The sequence below is a fragment of the Myotis lucifugus genome, unplaced genomic scaffold (assembly GCF_000147115.1).
Source record: "Myotis lucifugus unplaced genomic scaffold, Myoluc2.0 scaffold_0, whole genome shotgun sequence".
Taxonomy (NCBI): domain Eukaryota; kingdom Metazoa; phylum Chordata; class Mammalia; order Chiroptera; family Vespertilionidae; genus Myotis; species Myotis lucifugus.
In genome coordinates, this window is record NW_005871048.1 from 9221224 (window position 1) to 9245874 (window position 24651).

At 37.2% G+C, this 24651-nt stretch overlaps 1 protein-coding gene across 1 annotated transcript in view; it reads left to right on the forward strand.

The window, feature by feature from the left end:
* Positions 1-23923, forward strand: part of DTWD2 (DTW domain containing 2) — a 71036-nt gene extending 47113 nt beyond the window's left edge. The window contains 2 exon segments of the mRNA XM_006081123.3: positions 17072-17200; positions 23538-23923. Of these exon segments, the coding sequence (XP_006081185.3) occupies positions 17072-17200; positions 23538-23708 (300 nt within the window). The 3' untranslated portion in view covers positions 23709-23923.
* The last annotated feature ends 728 nt before the right edge of the window (positions 23924-24651 follow it).

Below are 24651 nucleotides of genomic sequence, written 5' to 3' on the forward strand. Positions count from 1 at the left end.
ATGTTACGCCTACTTGATATCTCTTAAGGTGTACGTATGTGAAGAACCTTGAAGAAATAATAAAATTCATTCGAGCGACAAAAACACAGTATTTGAAGATGAAAAATACATTTATTTTTTATTGTATACATGTACACTGATAGTCCGACAGAAAACTTTATGACTCCGTTTGATATTATCGGTGGGACTTTTGCTGCTACATCACTGATGACAGAGATTTTACATCAGGTTTATATTTCGTGACCTTCAGAGAGATGCACGAGCTACTACTTTCATCCGTCAGGCTACTCCTATTATGAGACTTAACAAAATTCATCACTGAGAACAAAGATTCACAATTGTAAATGGAAGATTATAAAAGAGGGTTTCGCGTGCCAGCAAAAGTTACTGGCGCGCCATGTTTGGCACGCATGCCAAGGGTTGCCCACCCCTGGACTATAAGATCTTCCCTATGATATCAAAGGTTAGCTAATTCAAATTAGGAAAAATTGCAGATACTTTTATTTAGCTTTATATGTCATGTGATAAAAGAGATACAGCCCAATTAATAATTTGGGAAAAATATTTTGGGTAAGCTCAAATGTAGGAAGAAAAGTTGTCAATTTGTAACCTAAAAAATTGAACACAGGGTATAGATATTTTTTAATTCTTTCAAATCCTTCAAAGAATGTCACCTAAATATGAAAAAATTCATTTATTTCATGTGAATAGTATCCCAGCTATGATAGGATAAAAATTCAGATTTTTTAGAATTTTCACATAAGAAATAGTTTATTTATTGCTTCATTTAATCATTTATTACATATTGAATATATTTGTACCTTAGTTTTCTAAAGTAGTATCTCTGAAAAGTAATCATGTATTCAATTGTTAAGAATAATTATGTTTATATGTACAAATGCTATTAATTATTACTGACTAATGTGGTGGAACAATTGAAAAAAATAGAGGACAGTGAACTTAATCAATTGTTATATGCTAATTCTTATTGGTTGCATAGTAGAAGAATTTTACAAAAAAAAATATGTATTTTTAACTCCAAGTTAAAATGTTTACCAAATGTTCAACAAACAAAAACAACAAAAAAAAATGGCATTGTGATTAAAGTTTTTTCACCATTATTGTAGTTTATGCAGGTGAATTTGAAGCTCAAGGAAAGGAAATTGCAAGAAAAACTTGAGGATTGCTTTGTTAACATTGATAAATTTGAAATTACTTTTCAATTTATGAAGTAACCCTTTGAATTTGACATTAGTAAAACTGAGTTGACATAAGGTTTAGTGAATTTACTTACTACACAGTCATGGATTTTAAAGTGGTAAGCTTTTGCTTCTGAGTTAAAGCAGTGATTTTAAAAAGATGAACCAATTTAGTCAATGTGAATATATATTGAAGGGATATATTTATATGGTATATGAATGTATGATTGGAAAACTTTGAAATATGTTGGAACAACTTAGATGTGTGAACTACTTTTTAAACTCTTATTGATAAAATCTAAATGCCGATTAAGTATTTATGATTAAAATTTAGCCAACTAAATACATGTTCTGTATATATAAAATACACAATGGCTTTCAAAGACTTAGTTTTAAGAAAAGAATATAAAATCTCAATAATTTTTATACTATTATAAAATAACTAGAGGCCCGATGCACAAAAATTGTGCAAAAGCAGGCCTTCCTTCCCCTGGCTGCCGGCACCGGCTTCCTTCTGGCACTCGGGACCCGGGCTTCTCTCGCAGCCCCGGCTTTGTCCAGCAGGTCGTCCGGAAGGGTGTCCGGTCTAATTAGCATATTGCACTTTTATTATTATAGATTTTATAATAATAGTTATTTTAGTAATAATAGTTATAAAATAATTTTTTATTTTGACTCTTGTGTTAAATAAGATATATTAAAATTAATTTCACCTTTTTTTTAACTTTTAAAATGTATCTATTAGAAAATTTAGTGTTACATATATAGGTTGAAATATATTCTCACTAGAGAGAATTGAGCTAGATTATTGTATAAAAGTTTGTGGGCATTTTCTGGATGCTTGAGGTTAAGAGAAGTTTGAGTTAAGGGCAGTTTGGTCTTTAATTCAATCACTAGTAATTTCTTGGTTGTCCTGGTCACTTCAACAACTCTGAGAAAGGCTTATAACACATTTTTTAAAAATCCTCAACTGAGAATATGTTTTTTAAAATTGATTTTTAGAGACAGAGAGAAGGAGAGAGAGAGAAACATTGATCAGTTGCCTCCCATATATGCCCCAGATCGAACCAGCAACCTAGGTACAGGCCCTGACCAGAAATTAAACCAGCCACCTTTTGGTGTACGGGACGATGTTCCAACCAACTGATCCACCTGATAGGGCAGATTTATAATGCATACTATTTATTAAATACTAGAGGACCTGTGCACAAATTCACGCACAGGTGGGGTCCCTCGTGGTGGCCTGCAGGAATAGGGCCCCAGCTTGTGCCCCCAGCCTTGCAGCCCCGCCTGGCACCCCACCTTGGCCTGGCGCCGCCCCCTCACCTGCTCCACCATCCCGCCTGTGGGCGATTGATCGGGCTGGGCCCCCCTTCCAGCTCCCTCGGTGCCTGGGAGCTAGGTGGCGGCCCCGCCCCCTGCCGCCACTGCTGGTTGCTGTCTGCGGGGTGATCAGTGGGGTGATGGGGCCCCCGCTCGCACCCTCCTTGGCCTGGCGCTGCATGCTCACCTGCTGCACCATCACACCACAGTCCCGCTCTCTTCAGGGCCCATCAGGCCGGCAGCACCTCCACTGCCAACTGCTGCCAGCGCCGCATCGCCAACGCCTGCCATGTTCTGTGCTGCCCCCTGGTGGTCAGCATGCATCATAGTGAGTGGTTGAACTCCTGGTGGAACTCCAGGTTGGACAATTTGCATATTAGGCTTTTATTATATAGGATTAATACCTGATCCAATGGATGCTACTGGGTTGTAGTCATATGTGCAAGCATCTGCTAACATAAAATGAATTTGTGTTTGTATATATTAATTACTGTAACTTCTAGTGAGCCATATTATGATACTGATGGTCTTTGTCTCTAATTGCTTGCATTCTTTCATAGGAGTACATTATTCAGAACTATTTTGCATTGCCACAGTTGGGAGTACATACATACTGTGAGTGGCAGTATATACTCTATAAACTTTTTTTAAAAATATATTTTATTGATTTTTTACAGAGAGGAAGGGAGAGGGATAGAGAGTTAGAAACATCAATGAGGGAGAAACATCAATCAGCTGCCTTCTGCATACCCCCAACTGGGGATTTGCCTGCAACCAAGATACATGCCCTTGACCGGAATCGAACCTGGGAACCTTTCAGTCTGCAGGCCGACGCTCCATCCACTGAGCCAAACCAGTTAGGGCACTCTATAAACTTTCTTATAACAGCTGTCAGTTGGCAGAGGTAATCCTGGAGAAGTAATACATTAATTCAGCTCAGTGGACATAGTTATTTCAGAGAAAGAAGGGTTATTTGCATAGCAGGCATGGTTGGTATAGTTTGGCAACTGTCATGATTGTTTGTCTCAGTTATAGGGCATGGTGGGTAAAATTGCCTCTGTTTACAAAGGATTGTGGAGTGGGAAGAGATGGCTGAAAATACTTGACCTTCCAATACCTTACTAATAATGAAAATAATTTTAAAATTTAGGATTTTTGTATAAGTTTGGAAAGCATCTTGAATAGAAATGGAAAAATCAGAAGAAAGAATACATATTTTAAAATATTTTATTGCATCTAGAGGTTGCTGATGAAATTTCATTATTGATAAAATCTATAATAATAAAAGCATAATATGCAAATAGACCGAATAACCGAACAGCAGAATGACCGAACAGCAGAACAACGGGACTACCTTCCGGATGACCATGCTATGACACACACTGGCGCCAGGCCAGCCAAGGCAGATGCGATGCGATTGGTCAGGGGGCCCCACTATCACCCCATGATCGCCCCACAGAGGGAGGCCCAGGCCAGCCAAGTGATTGCACCCCACGCCTGTAGCCTGCAGAGGGAGGCAACCAGTGGTGAGGGAGGGGGAGGCAGCACTGCACAGATGGCAAGCAGTGGCAGCGGCGGGGTTGGGGCCATCTGCCGGCAGCTAGGGGAAGGAAAGCCCCGATAGGCCCTGATCGCCGGCCAGGCCTAGGGACCCTACCCGAGGGGTCCTGGACTGCGAGAGGGTTCAGGCTGGTTGAGGGACACCCCCCTTCCCCATGCATGAATTTCGTGCACCAGGTCTCTAGTTGTTATATAAATATGTAAGAATTTTTCACCCTGCAAAATTTCATATTTAGCCCTTTACATATTTTGCTCTATTTTTATCTGCTTAATCATGAGCTGTACATGTATTTAAAATATGTTTTTACCTATGAATTAAAGAGTAATTCATGTAATTAGCTTGTGAAATTGAAAGTTTATGAGATCAGGATTTTACACTTGAGTGACTTGGTTTAATTTATATTCTTAGGATAGCATTCTGTCTTAAAAGTAAGGTCCACCAGTTTTCAATGCTACATAGAAATTTAAATGAATTAATTCAAAGTCTAAGAACTGTTAGTTTACTAGTATGAAATGTGAATTACTGAGGAGTATATAGAAGATTGTCTGCTTAGAACTTTAGTGTACTTGGTGTAATGAAATGTGCATGACAGGGTGTATGGCAAAATGTGTCTGAGCTCAGGTCCTGATGTGAGACTGCTGGCTTTATACCTGTCTCTACAACTTTCTGGCTGTTTGACATGGCAAGTTACATTTCTGCTCTTAGATTTCTCATTGGGAAAATGGAAATAATGACAGCATTTACTTAATAGGTGCTTGTGAGGTTTAAGTGAGATAATATATTGCAAAGCATTTAGCATAACTCCTGGCTTATAGAGAGCATCTACCAAGTATTATTTATTGATAATGTGTATAACAGTATTTAATTATTTTTGTTGGGTAACTGGACTGGGACTTGCCTATTTATTTTAGCTTTTTCTTAGTTAATGGATTATACTTTGCATCACATTATTACCAAAGAGTAACAGAATGAAGTATATATTTCTGAAGCTAGAGTATCTTAAATTTTAATATAAAGCTGAGTGAAGTTCTTCATATTTTCCTGAATTATATTTTTTAAAGGGTACATTTTAGAAAGCAATGATTTAATCACTTTCTTGCATCACAATAATTAAATAATTGTTGAAAAGACTATAATTAGCATTTATTTTTTGGAATGTAATACTTTATAAAAGTAATATGTTCATGTGGCTGAAAATTCAAAAGATATGAGAGTCTGTAGTGGAAAGTTTTCTCCTACCTCTGTGCCCCATGTACAAAGAAGTGACCAATATATTAAGATTTTTGTCTATTTTTTCAGATTTATTTTATTTATATGCAACTAAATATGTATATATATATTCCCCCTTAGATACAGTGGGGCCTTGGCTTACGAGTGTCCGGACTAACGAGGTTTTCGAGATACGAGCCATCTCTTGGCCGATTTTTTGCTTTGAGTTGCGAGCTTAAATTCGGGTTATGAGCCAGCTTCAGATACCTCACCGCTAGTTGGCACAGCGAATGTCACAGTGAACGCCACAACATCAGCCCAGCATCACGTGTCTCACTCGTTCACTTTAAGATTTGACATACGAGTAATTTGAGTTACGAGCTCCATCACGGAACGAATTAAACTCATAAGTCAAGGCCCCACTGTATATGGTAGATACCTTGCTCGTTTCATTTAACAAGTATCTATGCTATCTGCAGGATATCTTCCCTCCATTTTTAAAATCAAGAGATTAGCTCTATGAATGGCAATGAATACAAACCCCTATCTCTGATCTTTTTACTCTCATCCTTGTCTCTTTACCAGATTGGAGTGTACTTCCACCATGTAAAATCTGTGAAACAACGAGCCAGCCCTGCTTTAGTCCTTGCTGATAGCATAGACACTTGGCATTTCATTTAACAATGCATTTTAGGGCCTGTTCTGTATCTGTATATACACAGCTCCCTCATTCATTTTTAGCTGCCTTGTATTTTGTTTCTGGATATACTGTAATTTATTGCTTGATGTTAAATTATTCTTCCCTTGACATTTGTTTTTCCTGTTTATTCTTCTCAATTTTCTGGTAATAGCTATGTAGGATCCTATGGTTTCCTTTTTTGTTTACTCATTTTTCTCTGAGGTGGATTTTTCTTGTTATTTGTAGGTGATACTTGTGAGGGAATGACCAGAGCCCTGGGAGGAATTTTTTTTTAAATCTTGGGTTTGACTAGATTTTACCAAGAACATCATTCATAGAAGAATAAATTGACTTGGACTCTCATTAAAATTAGATGCTTCTGCTCTTCAGAGACACTGTTGAGAGAATGTAAAGGCAAGCCACAGACTGAGAGAAAATATTTGCAAAGAATAGATTTGAGAAAGGGCTTGTGTTTGGAATATATAAATATTTTTCAAAAAATAATAAGAAAACCATCTCAATTTAAAAATGATCAAAAGTTTTGAACACTTTGTCAAAGATAAATGAATAGCAAATATGCATGTGAAAAGATGCTTACAATTATTAGAGAAATGAAAATAAAACCACAGTGCGATACTGTTACACACCTATTAGAATGGATAAAATTAAAAAAGACTATCCACACCATGTATTGGCAAAGCTCTAGGACAGCGGTTCTCAACCTGTGGGTCGCGACCCCTTTGGCGGTCGAACGACCCTTTCACCGGTGTCGCCTAAGACCATCCTGCATATCAGATATTTACATGACGATTCATAACAGTAGCAACATTACAGTTATGAAGTAGCAACGAAAATAATTTTATGGTTGGGTCACAACATGAGGAACTGGATTTAAAGGGCCAGAAGGTTGAGAACTACTGCTAGAGTGACTGAAATGCTCGTACACTCCTAGGGGCAATGTACAGTGATACAGCCACCTTGGAAAATAGTTTGTCAGTTTCTTAAGAAGTTAAACATACGTCTAACATGGGATCTAGCCATTCCACGACTAGGTATTTACCCAAGGGAAATGAAGGTTAATGTTCATACAGAAACTTATACATGAATGTTTATAGCCGTTAAACTTGTAATAGCAACAAACTAGGAACAACCAAAATGTCTGTCAACAGGTGTATAGATAAAAAATGTGTGGTATATCCATATAATGGAAAACTACTGAGCAGTAAAAAGCAATGAACTCTTGATACACACTACAACACAAATGAATCCAAAAATAATTATGCTGAGTGAAAGAAGCCAGATAACTGTGTGATTCCATTTACATAAAATTCTAGGAAATCCAGATTAATCTATACTGTCATAAACAAGATCATTGCTTGCCTGGATGGGATTGGGTGGGGAGAGAGGGAGAGACGAGAAGAGATTACAGGGTTACAGGGTGATGGTTATGTTTATCTTGATTGTGGTGTTGGTTTCACAGATATATACACATATGTGCTTTAATTCTGTGCAGTTTATTCTATATCAGTTTTACCTCAGTAAAGTACTAAAAAATAATTTAAGGCAGTGGTCGGCAAACTCATTAGTCAACAGAGCCAAATATCAACAGTACAACGATTGAAATTTCTTTTGAGAGCCAAATTTTTTAAACTTAAACTATATAGGTAGGTACATTGTTATTACCTTAATTAGGGTACTCCTAAGCTGGCCTTTGCTAAAAACGTCCTCAATCTGATTGAGGTACGTTCGCTGAGGTCGGCCCCTTCCAACTCTCCCATCTACACTCGTCTTGTATACTTGTTTCGTCTTGTATTCTCATTTCATTCATCCTCTCTATATGTCCAAACCATCTCAACATACCTTTCTCAGTCCTTGACACTACATCTTCTTTCACTCCACAACGTTCCCTAAAATTAACTTAATAAACGTTACTTAAAGTTTTAAGTCAACTTCGCACTGTATGTGCGCGCCCGCACATGGTATTTTGTGGAAGAGCCACACTCAAGTGGCCAAAGAGCCGCATGTGGCTCGTGAGCCGCGGTTTGCCGACCACTGATCTAAGGGAAGCAGACAAAAGTCCACATAGCTAGAGTAATCAGCAATACAGTCCAGACTTCAAAAATTATTGCTAGGATGTGCACAGTTGCAGATGGTAATGTCAAGTCAGTAAGAGTCACATTAAAATGTCTAGAGGTTTAGCCATTCCTCTTGGGCCCAATCTTTTATATACATAAGGCTAGAGTAGTATATTGATCTGGATATGTGCAGGAAACCATCTCCTGTGGCTGGGTAAACACATTAAACAATATGTGCTGTGAAAGTATATATCTGTACACTTAGATGTGAACACAGTCTTAATCCATCACCCTTAGGCTTCCTAGACTGTCAGAACCTGATCCAAGCACATGGCTAAACTGAGTATCAGTTAACAAGACTCAAATTAACTGGAAATCTCTGTGACTCACTTTAATATGCCCTTGGGTCAACTTTATTAGGCTCCATCATTATATTCTGACACAAACGTTTAGAAGATCGAATGTTATTACACTTTTTATTTATTATTTTTAATTGAATTTATTGGGGTGATATTGGTTAATAAAATCACATAAGTTTCAAGCTTACATTTCTTTTGATTTTAGAGTAATTGTAGATCCACATGCAGTTGTAAGAAATACTTCAGAGAAACATTTCAGCCTTTTAAACCTTATAATTTCAATACAACTGTAATATAGCTGAAATAATACTGTCTTTAACCCTTTTTACTTTTTGACTGGGGCCCTGCAAATTAGACTGACCAGCCGGACCCCATCCGTGCACGAATTCGTGCACCGGGCCTCTAGTTTATACATGATTTTGTTATTACTATTATGCTGTCTTTGTAGAAACAGTTTGGCTTGGTGCTTTTGATGATTATTATTTTTTAAAGAATAGTAACATTTTATAACTGTAAGGGTGCTGATTCTGTCACATATTTTCATATAAGGAGACTAAGTCGCAGGAAGTTTAAATAACTTGTCTGATGTTACACAAATAATTTTAAGTGGGAGGGATTTTTTTAAAAGGCAAGTGACAATTGAATAGTTTTTAGATTTATAACTTGTGTGTCTGATTGTTCTAAAATGGAACATATTAAGTGGTTATTTTAAAGGCCAAGTTTATCAGGAGAACTTTTACTGTTTTACTAAGGACATTTTAAAAAATATATATTTTATTGATTTTTTACAGAGAGGAAGGGAGAGGGATAGAGAGTTAGAAACATCAATCAACTGCCTCCTGAACACCCCCTACTGGGGATGTGCCCGCAACCGAGGTACATGCCCTTGACCGGAATCGACCCTGGGACCCTTCAGTCCGCAGGCCGACGCTCTATCCACTGAGCCAAACCAGTTAGGGCTCTAAGGACATTCTTAAGTGAAATTGGATGTATGGATCTATCTATATATTTATCTATCTATTTATATTTGTATGTGTAGAGAGCATTGGGGGGGGGGGGGAGTAGCTTGAGATGTCAGTCCTTTTGGTTATATTCTGTTTCTTAAATAGTTAGAAGATCCAGGGATGTCAGTTTTAGTCTTATACTTCATAACTCAAATATTATACATTTTATTTTGTATATATAAAGATTTTTATAATTACATATTAAAAACTAAAGTATTGGAAGAATAAATACCACTAGTAAATAGTCATTGTCTCTGGGTGGTGACATTACAGGGCACTTGACTTTTTATATTATGTATTTCTGTATTTTTTAGATATTTTATAGTTAACATTATATCTAGAAAAGACACTGATGAATATAGGAAGTAAAAGCACAAATGTAAAATTTTTCAATTATTTTGCTAATAAAGATGGTAACCTTGCGTTATACACTACCTTATTAAGCTGTCATGTCAGACTTAATGCTAAGGATATTTGTTTTTGTAAATCATTAGGCACAGTATTTACTCTCATTTCAGACTTCCAGGTAAGCCTCTTTATCTTGCATCAGAATTTTAGTAAGTCCAAATTTGGGTCAGCAAATTCTCCACTGGTATAATATATAGGTGAATTTAAAACCAAAGTTGACCTTTGAGTGATCAAAAGATAACTAATATATACTAAATTGTTACAGCGATAGTACTTAATTATCCTCTCCTATGCAATATTATTAAACAATTCCAAAACTACTCACTTTAAGTAAAAGTTTATTTTATAAGTTGTGCAGCAAGTGTCCTCTGTCTTCATGACACTTCACATTTTTAGATTTTTTAAGAACCTATAGCTAAATATAAATATATTATGAAAAGTTAGAGTAAAAAGGATAAAACATTTTAATTTTAAAGAACAAAATATAAATTCTGTGGTTATTAAAACAGTCTCTGATTATTTTAAAATCTTTTAAAAAATTCTAACTTTGTATAGAATGTTAAATGTTTTAGAAACATGAATGATATAATTGATCATGAAACACTACCTTCCATGATATTAACTTTATATATATTTCTTGGATTGACAATTTAGAAACTTTTTGGTATCTCTATTTTTATGGTAAAATAAAAATGTGTGTGTGTTGTGTGTGTGTGTGTGTGTGTGTGTGTATAAGTAGTAGTTAGCAAAAACTATATATGACTAGACAAATGGACCAGTTGAAAAAGTTTTTGTGACATTTACTTTCTTTATATGACTGTACAGTTTAAAACACTTCATGACATTTATTCCCTTTATAATTTTTTTCTTTAAATGAGTGCTCTGAAAATGTCACTGTGAATTAAAGCATAATGTCTGGAAAAGATAACTTATTTATGTTCTTGATGTATATTTCAATAACATGCTGAGTTTTTCTCTAGTTGATTTTTTCCTGTATCCCTAGAGAAATTGCTGAAAATATTTACATATAAGATTTTTAAACTTTGCATCATAGAGAATAATGTTAGAATTGCATAGAATAAAAGAAAGTAATCATTTTAATATTCTTAGAAAAGGATAGGATAAGCACTACATATTTTATAATTAAGAAGAGTTCATATTTGATTCATAAAGTCTAAGTGCTTTTTATAGATGCCTCAGCTTAAATGCAGATGTACTATTTTTGGCTAAATTTCTAGTTCTTGTAGGATTTGTGTGCCATAAGTGGGCTCTCCCTGCTATATAAACTTACTAACATCCCTCAAAAGAGATAAATTATGACTAGTATATATTTTTCAATTCCAGCCTTTTAATGTAAAAATTGATAATCGACTAAAGTAGTATTTTATCAACTTCATAAGCTTAAATTCAGACACTAATCCCTAACCTCTTCATACAGATCCTTTGTCCACTTCTCATTTTTACATCTGCTTCCCCAGTAAAGTCACCCCCCCTCCCCAATTTAAGTGTTGCTGGGTTTAAATTCATAGGTATAGTTTGTTTTCTAATGGCTGTGATCAGTGTTCATTAACTTAACCACTATTTATTGAACACCAGCCACTGGGTGTTGAGCACTGTTCTTGACACCAGAATATAGTGGTGAGTAAAACAGACAGTCTATGTCCTAGTGGAGCTTACATCATGGGAAATAAACAGCCAGTTAGATCAGTATATAATTATAAATTAAAGTAAATTTTATAAGGGTGCTTAAAATGGGGATTTGATTGAAGTTGGGGCTTACTAAGACCTCTCTAGTATTTGAAAACTAAAGGATAAGTAGTAGTTAGCAAAAAGAAGGGTAAATAAAATTTCATACATAGTCTGGCTGGTGTGTAGTGATGGAAGTATGGAGAGAGCAGTCTTGATGAGGTAGAAGATTTATAGACCATGTTGAGGATTTAGCTTAGTGGCAAGCTAAGGATTTTAATCTGAGTGATAATGTGATCAGTTTTTTGTTGTTTTAAAGAACAGTTTTAGGTTCACAGCAAAATTGACTGGAAAGTACAGAGAGAGTTTGTGTTATAAAATATTTTATTATGACTTCAGTTTTTTCTTTATGATAAAACATAATGATGCAGCCCAATAAAACCTTTAATTCCATATATTCCATTGAACATTAGGAGAAAATAATCAGGTTACTTTCTCGGTAAAACACGGTGCTTCCCTCAACATTTAGAAACCTGTAATCCATCCTTGCAAAGTCCTGTATGTTTCCTCTTAGTGAAGCCCAGAGTTTTATGCCTCTTGCTCCAAACACTGCCTATTTATTATTTATTTGTTAGATTTCAAAGGCACACTTGTTTATTTTTTAAAGGTTCACTTAGGTGACACAACAAGAATGATATAAGAAGACTTAAGCGGAAGCAAGATTATTCAGATAGGCCTTTGCAAAGATTCAGGCTAGAAATGATGGTGACTTAAAATTGAATACTATCATTGGAGAGAACGTTATCTATATTCTATATATATAAAAAGCCAGTGTTCCTAATGGCCGGAACGACCAAACGACCAGTTGCCATGAAGTGGCATTGACCACTTCTCGGTCCGCTCACAGGCGGGGGTGGGGCGAGACTGGTGACTGGCAAGCGGGCTGAACTGCTGACCTCTTGGTCCCTCGACCCAGCCCCTGACCCGCAGCCTCGATGGATCAGCAATGGTGAGTGGGGTAATCGGGGTGGGTGGCGGGAGGACTGGGCTGGCTGTCAGGACGTTGGGATCACCAGCTCATCCCTGGCTGCTTGGGGGCTCAGGCATGCGGGAAAGCAGGCGCTGGCAACTTCACTTCCATGTGCGTGCACCGGGCCAATCCCTGATGGAATGCACTGCCTGCTCAGGGCAGCCTCTGTCAGCGCCTCAAGTCCCAGCAGCAGTGGCAGCGGCAGCGGTGGTGGTGGTGGCGCCCGTGTGAGCAGCCCGAGCCGGCAGGCCCAGTGCATGTGCATGGAGGTGAAGTCTCCAGCGCCCGCTTTCCTGCAGGCCTGAGCCCCAGAGCAGCTGGGGATGAGCTGGTGATCCCAACGGCCTGACAGCCCAGTGGTGGAAGCGGCATTTGGCTTGGGGACTGGCGAGCGGGCAGAAAATGGCCCTGATCGCAGGAGGCTAGGCCTAGGGACCCTACCTGCACGATTTAATTGTGCGCTGGGCCTTTAGTTTAAAAATAAATTCTGTGCTATATAAACTGTAAGTGAAAAATCAATTTTAAAAAATGATAAAATTCATGCTAATAGTTGCAAAGATTTTGTGTGGTTGGGTGTGTCTCTGGCTTAGAGTGTTGACCATGTTTAGTAGAAAGAGAACTAATTAATATAGATGAAATTAGGTTCTAGATATTGCCAATAAATTAAATACACACAAACAGCTTTTACATGGGTTAAAGAAATGATGAGAGGCTTAATAAGATAATAGTAAGTTAAAACTACAGGAGAAGCTTTCATTAAGCAGCTGGTGAAAAACAATATAATAATAAACCACAATTTGTTAAATATTTTATATTATAATAATGGTACTTTTATTGTAATTAATGCCTTTCCACAAAGAAGTGTGGAATTAACATGTCACTGGTTTTGATTATATTTAATAGAATATTTGATTTTGATTTAATAGAATTTTTACTTAAATCACTTGCAAAGATGAATAAGCTTTGGGAAAATTCACTTTTAATTTGAAAGCAGAATATATTTCTTCCTGATTAGAAAAGAAATCTCTGCCATTTGATAAGAATTCTCCATTTCATATTCTTTTCCCATATTCTTTTTATTCTTCATTGCAGTTGACAGAATTTTACCATCTTTCTGAGTGGAACATATTGTATCATTAATGGTGATTACACAGGACTTTATGTTGTGTTTGAATGGATTCATTTAAAAAATACCAGTTCACTTTTTGGATTTCACTAGCTCTCTTAAATAGTCTAAGAAAGTAATTAACAGAACAAATATAAGTATTATCTAACATCTCAATATGTTGACTTATAGTTAAATGGACAGTTATCAATAAAATTAAATTCCACACCACAGAATATAATGCATGTTATATTTCTCTTTACTACCTTTTCAGCTCTCACACAGAATGGTTATTGTATATTTGAGTTTAAAGACGTATTCTTCAATCAGCAGCTATTTATATCCTTGTCATTTTGTTAGGCTGGTAAGATAGTAAATTCAGGGTCAAAATTTGGCTGATTATTGTTCTTTAAATAATAGACAAATATTATGTTTGCATGTATGCCTATATGTAACTTTTTTTTCACTTTGCTGTTCAATGAAAATGGAAAAAATATACATGTAATTCAGTCAGGGTCTCCATTTCCTTTAGTTCCTTTTCTGGAGATTTGTTCTGTTCTTTCATTTGGGACCCGTTTTTTGGTCTCCTCATTTGAGCTGCTTTCCTGTGTTTGTTTCTATGTATTAGGTAGAGATGCTATGTCTCCTGGACTTGGTAGAGTAGCCTCCTGTAGTAGGTGTCCTGTAGGGTCACAGCCTACCCAGTCACTTGAGCTGGGTGCTCTAGGTGCGACCCCCCTGTTGTAGTTGAACCTTGATTGCTGTTGGCAGGTCACTGGGAGGGATTGACCCACGGGCTGATTCTGCTGCAAGACCAGCTGTGACTATAGCAGAGGCCAGTGGTCTGATTTTTATAGGTGAGAAGGAACTGAGAAACTGAATGACTTGACTGAGATTGATTAATTATTGTCAGGTTTGATATAATAATCCTGGTCTTCAATAAGTCTTCTTTCTATATTCCATGCTGTTATCATATGTTAATTTTTTTCTTTGAATAATTTTGCCTTGAATTTTCTTGTACATTTACTTGAGAAGATAAGACTTTTGACAAATTATTTGTTATGATGCCTGTGACTTCTCAAAAAGATGGATCCACAGTGTTTCTTTTTGCACTTGCTTATTTACTCATTGAATTAAATATGTGATGAAGGTGAAATAGCACAAAAAAAGAGGAGCTTGGAGAATGTCATATTAGCATACTCTAATAACATCCTATTTAATAAAGAGCTAATATGCTAATTAGACCAAACAGCAGAACAACCGTCTGGATGACCTTCTGGAAGAAGCCAGGGCTGCGAGGGCCGGCCAAGGCAGGCGGGGCTGCGAGGGCCCAGCCCCTTGCATGAATTTCATGCATTGGGCCTCTAGTGTATATTAGTAATATGACAGATCTTAGTTATATACTCTTTTAATATATCCAATTACTGGATAATTCCTGGAGAGATGATGTGTGTAGGATATTCTGAAGTGTAACACATGATAAATTTCAAATTCTGAATTTTCATATAGCCATGTGGGTCACAGTAAAAATTAAAACACCTCCCTGAAATGAGAAATGTCTTTTAAAAATCAAATTCATTCCAATAAACAAAACTTACTGTGAATTTTGCATGTTTCACAAAGATTTTGTTATAATCAGCTATTATAATTTCTTCAGTGATGACTTGAAATTGAGTATTGAAAAACTAGTTTTCTATACTCTGTTCTACTAGTTGACCTGATGAAATATTAAAGCCATTAGTAATTACAGTTAATCAACATCATGAATTATTCTTACAGTTATTTAATCATAGGCTTTCTTTCATCACTGTACATGTTTTTCAATTTTTTCCTCCATCTCTTCGCTTCCCTGCATCTAATTTTTATTTTGCTATTGGTAGAAATGTAGAATAATCTTACTATGATCATATCTAAAACATTATTAGTCAAATATGCTTTAAAGGATGTATCCCAAAACCAAATACATTATGTAATGAATCTTGATGATACCCACTGTGCTTTCCCCCCTCCTTCTCTCCCTCCCTTACTTTCTCTCTCCCTCTCCTCCCCCTTCCTCTCTTCCTTTCTTCTTTCCTCCTCTTTTCCTCTTCCTCTTTCTGAGGAAAGAAAGGAAACAAGTTGTAGAAGATAATTCTTTGAACAAAAAGCAATTCTAATAGAACTATATTATGGGGGGACTGCATGAGAAACAAAGGAGAGAAAGGATTGAGGGACAAGATGCCATGGATGGGTTTTAATGGTGTAAAGGAATGAGAGACTCATAGGACTTTAGAGATATTAGAAAATAAGAGAGCCCAGCCCGCGTGGCTCAGTGGTTTGAGCGTCAGCCTATGAACTGGAATTCCCCGTCAGGGCATATGTCCAAGTTGCGGGCTCGATCCATAGTGTGGGATGTGCAGGAGGCAGCCGATCAATTATTCTCTCATCATTAATGCTTCTATCTCTCTCTCCCTCTCCCTTCCTCTCTGAAATCATTAAAAATATATTTAAAAAAAAGAAAATAAGAGAGAACACCTGATTTTAATAAGTTGCTTTGTATTAATACTTAGACACCACTACCGTCAATCCCCATGCTTACATAATTTATGAGTAAAAGCTGGAATTCTCATCTATCCACACATGTTTAAATGTGATTCTGATCAGAGTGTGGGCTAGGAATATGGCTTTGTGAGTATAAAATTATTTGTTCATTTAATTAAAATAGGAATCTAAAGGCCAAATGTGTTGACATTCAAATTTTTATTGCTTTTTTATATCTGATTCTGTCTCAGTCATTAGGTCTCAGTTAAAATATTATCTTCACGGATAAAAAATGTATAGTATGTCACCTTTTATCTAAAAAGAGAGGACACATACATACGTATGTGTATGTGTGTGTGTCTATATACACATTCACACCCATCAGTTTATATTAAGAAATAATGGGAGGATAAATTATGAAATAAATTCTCCAAAGTGATTACACCATTTTCAGTGCCACTACAGTGTTAGAGAATTTCATTTGCTCCATATCCTCCCCTGGTGCTGTTAGTCTTTTTGATTTTAACTGTTCTGGTGAGTATGAAATATTATATCATTGTGATCTTAATTTACATTAAATCATGCTGAGCCCTTTTACACATACCTATTTGCCATTCTTATATCTTCTTTGTGAAGTATCTATTCACTCTTTTGCCCATTGAGAGGGAGCTATTAGTCTACTTATTTTTGATTTGTAGGAATTTGTATATATGTATTCTGGTATCCTCTTATACTATTTGAAAATAACTAACATAAGGATATATGTAGATATGTGTATAGAAAATATTGATACATTTAATATTTCTAAACTGGCAATTTCAGAAGGAAATTAAATTAATTAGTATTTAAAACACAGACTTTATAGTTTTAAATTTAAAACAAAAATTACATTCTTTTCTGTTTTTGGTTTCAGGTGCAGTTAAAAACTAGCATTTCTAGTCAGTACGTAATTCGGGCGCAACCAACTAATAGGTGCCTGTCTACACTGGAGTGTGCAGCTGTTGCTCTTTCCATCTTAGAGAAAAATAATTACATACAAGAGGTAGGTATGTCTTTGAAAGATTACATAGTTTTTGAAAATAAGATTTTGATTAGATTTTATCTAGAAAAGTTAGAAATACATAGCTTGTTAAGTTTGTAGCTCAAGTGACAAGTAGAATGTATCTGTGATAGAAGTTTGTGGCCCTGGCCAGTGTGGCTTAGTTGGTTGGATCAGCCACCATTAGACCAAGGATCCATTAAAAGTTCAAATCTTGAAGGGAAAATATATTCTTTGTGTATAGATGTAGAACTTATTTCCTTGCCCTGACCAGCTGGCTCAGTTGGTCAGAGCATCTTCTTGTATACCAAAAGGTTGTGGTTTTTATTCCAGGTCAGGGCACATAGGTTGGTTCGATCCCTGGTCAATTGATGATATTTTTCTCTCACATTGATGTTTCTCTCTTTCCCTTTGTATGTATGTATGTGTATGTGTATGTGTGTGTGTGTGTGTGTGTGTGTGTGTGTGTATCTCCTTTCTTCTCTTTCTCTCTACCTCTTCCCTTTTTATAAAATCAATAGAAACATATCCTTGGCTGAGGATTATGAAAAACAATAAAACTTACTTTCCTCTCCTTCTTTTGGGTTCTAAAAAGAATCCTCTTGCCAAAACCGGTTTGGCTCAGTGGATAGAGCATCGGCCTGCGGACTGAAAGGTCCCAGGTTCGATTCCGGTCAAGGGCATATACCTGGGTTTCGGGCACATCCCCAGTAGGAGATGTGCAGGAGGCAGCTGATCGATGTTTCTCTCTCATCGATGTTTCTGACTCTCTATCTCTCTCCCTTCCTTTCTGTAAAAAATCAATAAAATATATTTTTAAAAAAATAAAATAAAAAAAAACAAATAAAAAGAATCCTCTATGGAGGTATATCTCTTACTCTCACAATTGGAATTTGATCTTCACTGCAATCCCAAACAGAAGCTTTAATGTTGGTAGTGATGTTGGTTTAATAATAATAGTTGTAAAATAATAGGGCTGGGGTTCAGGATGGGGTTTATATTAGTACTACTACTAAATGCTGCTACTGCTGCCCCCTTTCCCGGTTTTATAAGATAGATTATTCTGGTATTAATTAATGTACCATGATAGCAGGAAACCTATCTATGTTCTGAGTATAATATCTAACAACAGGCAAAGTTTAAGATATAGAATGATGACATGATCTTTCATCTCTTCAGTTTTTGTTATTGTTATCTATGAATAAAATTGAAAGTAAAATCCCAAAGTAATAGTCTCATTCTCTTTGCTTTTTCAGCAGTAGTAGGAAAAGGATGTTTGACAATCAGACGTGTGATCTGGGAGGTACTAATGAAATGGTTGGTTAAAGTATGAGCAGAAGAAATGCAAAATGAAACATCCTAAGTTGCTTATTACTGCAGATGGCAAAAATGTAGCTTGCTTAGTGGGGGCACCCCAAGTCCAGCCTGTTCAGATCTAGCTATCATAAAAAAATTGGTACATTCTTCTGAGAAACATAAAGGTGTTTTCTCTTTTTCCTTTGCCAACCCTTCCCCCCACTCATAACCTTTAATTAATGGCATCGTTATAGAACCTTAACATGATGGGGGAGAGTAGTAATTTTTCAGCCTGCTTCATTCTATAGAGGTAGGGCTCCTCAAAATAATAGCCTTCTTAGTTTGTTGATTTATCCTCATCCTTTATTCTTGAGTAGTTTTTCAAACACTTGGAAGTCTAGCATGATAGGAGCTTTGAAGCAGGTTTGACAAACCCTTGGAAGTCTAGCATGATAGGAGCTTTGAAGCAGGTTTGAAATAAAACTTCATCATTTATCATCATTATTTTTTGCCAGTGGGCAATTCATGTAATCTCTTAATGCTTATTTTCTTATCTGTAATATAAGAAAATTAATTACCTCATAGTGTTGTGAGAATTGAATGGGATAAAGTGTAATTGCCTGACATCAGGCACTCAAAATAATTAATTCTTTTGCCCTTCCTTGTCCCTCTGATAGGATTGACAAAAATTTTGAACTGAAAATTGGTGATTTTCATCAGCTGCAATAATATTTACCAGGGTTTTCATACCTTGGAAATCTTGAGCTTGGGAATCTTTTTTATTATAGCACCCTCTCTGCTTATGAAGTTTGACCTTATGAACTTTTATAACCAGATGTGGCCAATCTTTGTGCTGTAGCCTAAGTGCCTTAGCTACACTCAGCACCAGCAGTTGGTAATAATGGTCCCTTGAAAACTCACTTTGTACCTATAGATAAAAGGATTTACAAAACACTGATTTTCCCCCAAGTAACCTTTTTAGAAACTATCTTGTTTATTTTATAAATAGAAGATTTTCTTTGTTCCTGATATCTGGTCCATCTCTCATAAAGCTTCAGAGTGCCTCAGATATAATGCATATAATGTTATATCTGAAGAAATCTGAAACACTGATTCAAAATGATATATGTACCCCTATGTCTATTGCAACATTATTTACAACAGCCAACATTTGAAAGCAGCCCAAGTGTCCATCAGTAGATGAGTGGATAAAAAAGCTGTGGCACATTTATACAATGGAATACTACGCAGCTGTAAAAAAGAAAGAAATATTACCTTTTCAACAGCATAAATGGACCTGGAGAGCATTGTGCTAAGTGAAATAAGCCAATCAGAGAAAGACAAGTATCATATGATTTCACTCATGTGGAATCTAATGAACAAAATAAACTAACAAAATAGAAGCAGACTCATAGATAGAGAACAGACTGATAATTGTTAGTGGGGAGGGAGGTTGCAGGGCTGGGTGAAAAAGGCAAAGGGATTAAGAAAAAAGCCCCCACAAAAAACAACACCTCATAGACACAGACAATAAAATGGTGATTACAAAAAAGGAAGGGTAGTAGTGGGGGGAGGTAAAAGAAGATAAGGGGGATAAATGGTGATGGAAGGAGATTTGACTTGGGATGGTGAACACACAATAAATTATGTAGGTGATGTATTTTAGAATTTTATACCTGAAACATAATTTTATTATTTAATGTCACTCCAATAAATTCAATTAAAAAAATAGGCTGGATTAGGCTCCAGTAACTTAAAAATCCAATATTAGAATGGCATAATACAACAACGGTGTATGTCTCTCTCACACTGCCTGTCCATTGGGATTGCCAGGCGATCTCTGCTCATTGAAGTCACTTAGGGAACCAGGCTGATGGAGGCACTATCTAGACATGTCATTCCATTTTCTTCAAGGAAGGAATAAAGGGAGGTGGTCAATCATATACTGCTTTTAAAGCTTCTGCCCAGAGGTGGCATATGTTCAGGAGGTAAAAGTTAGAATGGCATAATACAACAACGGTGTATGTCTCTCTCACACTGCCTGTCCATTGGGATTGCCAGGCGATCTCTGCTCATTGAAGTCACTTAGGGAACCAGGCTGATGGAGGCACTATCTAGACATGTCATTCCATTTTCTTCAAGGAAGGAATAAAGGGAGGTGGTCAATCATATACTGCTTTTAAAGCTTCTGCCCAGAGGTGGCATATGTTCAGGAGGTAAAAGTTAGAGGCTCTTGACCAGAGGAATATAGTATTCTCCTGTCTATGCAGAATTTAATAAATTCCATAAAATTGCAATAGAACCTTCAATTGTCTCAGTCTATACATAATCCTAGATATGTTTCCTAAGTACAGTGATGCAAAATCCAATCAATCCACTGTGCTAACTCTGTAAAGTAATATATAGTCATCTTCAAATTTCCTGTCTTGTTTGAAGAAATGAAGATGTTAAAAGAAATTATAAGAACACCAGGGGCCCAGTGCATGAATTGGGCTGCTTGAAAGGAACTGTGGACCATTAGGCTGTGGTAGGCACAGGGGCAGGTCTCGGCCCATCCTCCGCACCCCTGCCCAGCCCCTCCCGCCACGGCGCCTGGTCCCCTCTCTACCGGCAGCCCCGCTCCCGCCACTGCCACTCACACACGCAGACGGTGCCAGCCCCGCTCGCACCCGCTGATAGCACAGAGTGATTGGGGCCAGCACCAGCAGCGGGTGTGAGCGGGGCTCGTGCCATCAGTGGGTGCAAGCAGCGGCTGCTGCCCTAATCACCCCTCAGGAGCAGGGGGAGGTAGAGAAGCCCTCAGGGGTGATCAGGGCCGGCAGCTGCCACTGGTACCCATGATGGCACCGAGTGATCAGGGCTGGCACCAAACGCCAGCAGCGGGTACAAGTGGGGCCTCACCAGCAGCAAGTGTGAGTGCCAGGTGAGACCATGGTGCACGGGAGCCAAGAATTTTCAGTAACCACCAGAGGCTCGCCCCAATGACAGCAACTGGCGCTCCGCCTTCGTCTGACGCCCCTGCTCACCTGCTCCACCATCCTGCTGAGGCTGACACCCGCCACGTTCCCTGCTCTGCCACCTGTTGCAGACACCCACCATGTTCCGCGCGTGCCCCCTGGTGGTCAGTGCATGTCATAGCAACCGCTTGTTCGGTTCTGCTGTTCAGTCTATTTACATATTAGGGTTTTATATATATAATATATATCTATATCTATCTATCTATATATATCTATATTTATCTATTTATATATATCTATATATAGATATAGATATATATAGATATAGATATATACAGATATATCTATATTTCTCTCTCTCTATATATATACATACACACACACACACACACACACACACGCACACACATATCTAAGGGTCTTTCTACAACAGTGTCATGCAGAGCTTTTCCAGGATATTTGTCTTATGTAACAGAGCACTTACTGCAGTGGTTGAACCATATAGCAATTTCTTTTCTCCTGTAAATAAGAAATGCTGAAGTGAGCAGTCCAGGGCTGGTGATGCATCAGAGACCCAGGTTTTTTTCCTGCTTTTCTGTTCATTATCATATATATTTTTGGTTTAATCTTCATGTTTCTTGCCCTGTAGTCAGAAGGTGGTTATTCCATTTCTAACAATCATGTTCCAGTCCAGAAGAAAGAGCAAAAGCCTCTGTCTGCTAGGTCTGTCCTGTTTTAAAGAGAATCCCTGGGAGCCCCACCCAAAGACTTCCACTTACATCTTATTGGATAGACTGTGTCATTACCCAATGTCATATCACTAGCTGGACACATTGCCACCTTGAATACAATTTTTGATTTTTTTAACCAGTTAACCGCCATGTGTCCAAAACGGAAACCATCCCCACACACCACGATATTTTGAATTTAAAAAATCAGTTTGCAATGAATATTATAAAAATAAACATATTACTCACAATTTGGGTGTTCTTGAATATTTTCAGTTGAAAATTCCCATGAAAAATGATTTTTTAAAGCATCTATAGATGCTTATGGTGTACAAAAGGCTTAATAAGGAAGAAAAGAATGGATATGAAGAAGCAACTACTAGTGACTGCTAAAATTTGTAAGAGTTCATTGCATATTAAAGCTGTTAAGAAGCCCTTTCTACCACTTGTGTTATATATGTGGGGAAATAATTTTTCACACAGACATTTTAAAATTTTTATAGTTTAATCTGAGTTTTTTTGTTATTCCTTTTTTTTAACTGTTCAATCAAGTGTTGCTATTATTATTTAAAAGAATTAGATCAGGGATCTCAGGCTTAAGGAAAGAATCTGACTCAAAATATGATTAAAACTGAAATCTCTATATGGTATAAAGCACTGGTATAGTGTTTTTACTTAAAATTTTTAAAAATTTGCATAACTTTAGGAAAGGTATATGCTCCAGTTGTTTACAACCTCTACCACTCTCTGTTATCCTATGGATCCACCCAGTTCACATGCATCTGTTAAATGGCTGCCCTGTAGGTATTTAAATTGGGCTGGTATGTTTACGGTTAGAATTATTTTGAATGCACCAAAACCTGGTGTCTGACTGGCATGTGGTCCATGTACTAGTCTGCATTAGTCAACCACTTACCCATCACTGCCATCAGCTAATTGTTATTAGATAGCAGGAAGCTTGTATCTTTCTGTTATTGAAAATGAATCAATTTATTTTTATTAACTAAAGGTCTCTTGTCTGTTTGTTACAGATTAAATTATTATAATGGCAACACTTTTGTGGTGTTTGAATATCTTAATGTATAAAACTAAATCTAAGCTTTATCACCTATATGGAAAATCAATTTGTGTCTTTTTACTGGAGTTACTTGGTGGTATGTAAGGTATGAATTTAAATAAATTGCTTATTTAGAAATCCCATATATTTATTAGAATACTTGTTGCTCTTCATAGTTAAAAGCTAATAATAATAATGATAATTAAGGTAATAATGCTTGTTTCTGAAGGAGAAATCTAGATAGAATGTCATAACTTGTCACAGACACATTTTTAGTTTTTTTTTCTTTTTTATCTTAACAGACTTTGCTTCGCCCTCTTCGAGCTTTATGCTCTTTCCAGCTTCAGCATGGTGCTCAAATTCGCCTCAGCAAGGAACACCTTCTGAAAAATGGATTATATCCTAAGCCGATGCCAAAGAACAAACGCAAACTCAGGAAGATGCAACTGTTAATGAACAGTATTAAAATTTAGCACAAATGTTCTTATGGTGCTATTTATGGTGTCTTCAGCTGATAGTACCAGCTTAAGTTTTCATACAACTTAAGTCTGTGTGGTTTTTTGGTTGTTTAAAGAATGAGGGTTGCATACTAAAGGTGTCCAGAAGAAGGACGTAAATCAAATAGCCATGAAAGCAAATAAACAAGCAAAATTATACGACTCAGTAAAAAGCAAGATTTCATACTGTATTTGCTTTTAAAAATGTGCCTCTAATACATTTTTTCAAGTCCTTAATTGAAATGGGATTAGTTGTTAAGCTGGGTTAGAAGTACTTTTTTAAAATGGAAGGAAATCCTTGTGCCTGATTGGGACAGTAATGTTCCCATTACTGTTTTATAGATAACTAGTGGCCCAGTGCACAGAATTCGTGCACAGGGGGAGGGGGTGTCCCTCAGCCCAGTCTGCACCCTCTTCAATCTGAGACCCCTCGTTGGATGTCCGACTGCCAGTTTAAACCGGCAGTCGGACATCCCTCTCTCAATCCAGGACCGCTGGCTCTTAACCACTCACCTGCCTGCCTGCCTGATTGCCCCTAACCACTTCTGCCTGCCAGCCTGATCGCCCCCTAACTGCTCCCCTGCCAGCCTGATTGATGCCTAACTGCTCCGTTGCAGACCTGATTGCCCCCAACTTCCCTCCCCTGCTGGCCTGATCGCCCCCAAGGCTTTTATTAGTATAGATAATATACACATTCAAATGTACAGATGTATCAGGCCGGCAGGGAAGGCCTATCGTGCAAGAGTAGGCCTTCCTTCCCCCAGCTGCCAACACTGGGTTCTCTCTGGCACCGGGGAGGGGCTACCCTCACAGCCCTGGCTTCGTCTGGAAGGATGTCCAGTCTAATCAGCATATTACGCTTTTATTATTATAGAAGTATAAAATCTCAGGGCATTTGCTTGAAATTTCTTGAAGCAAA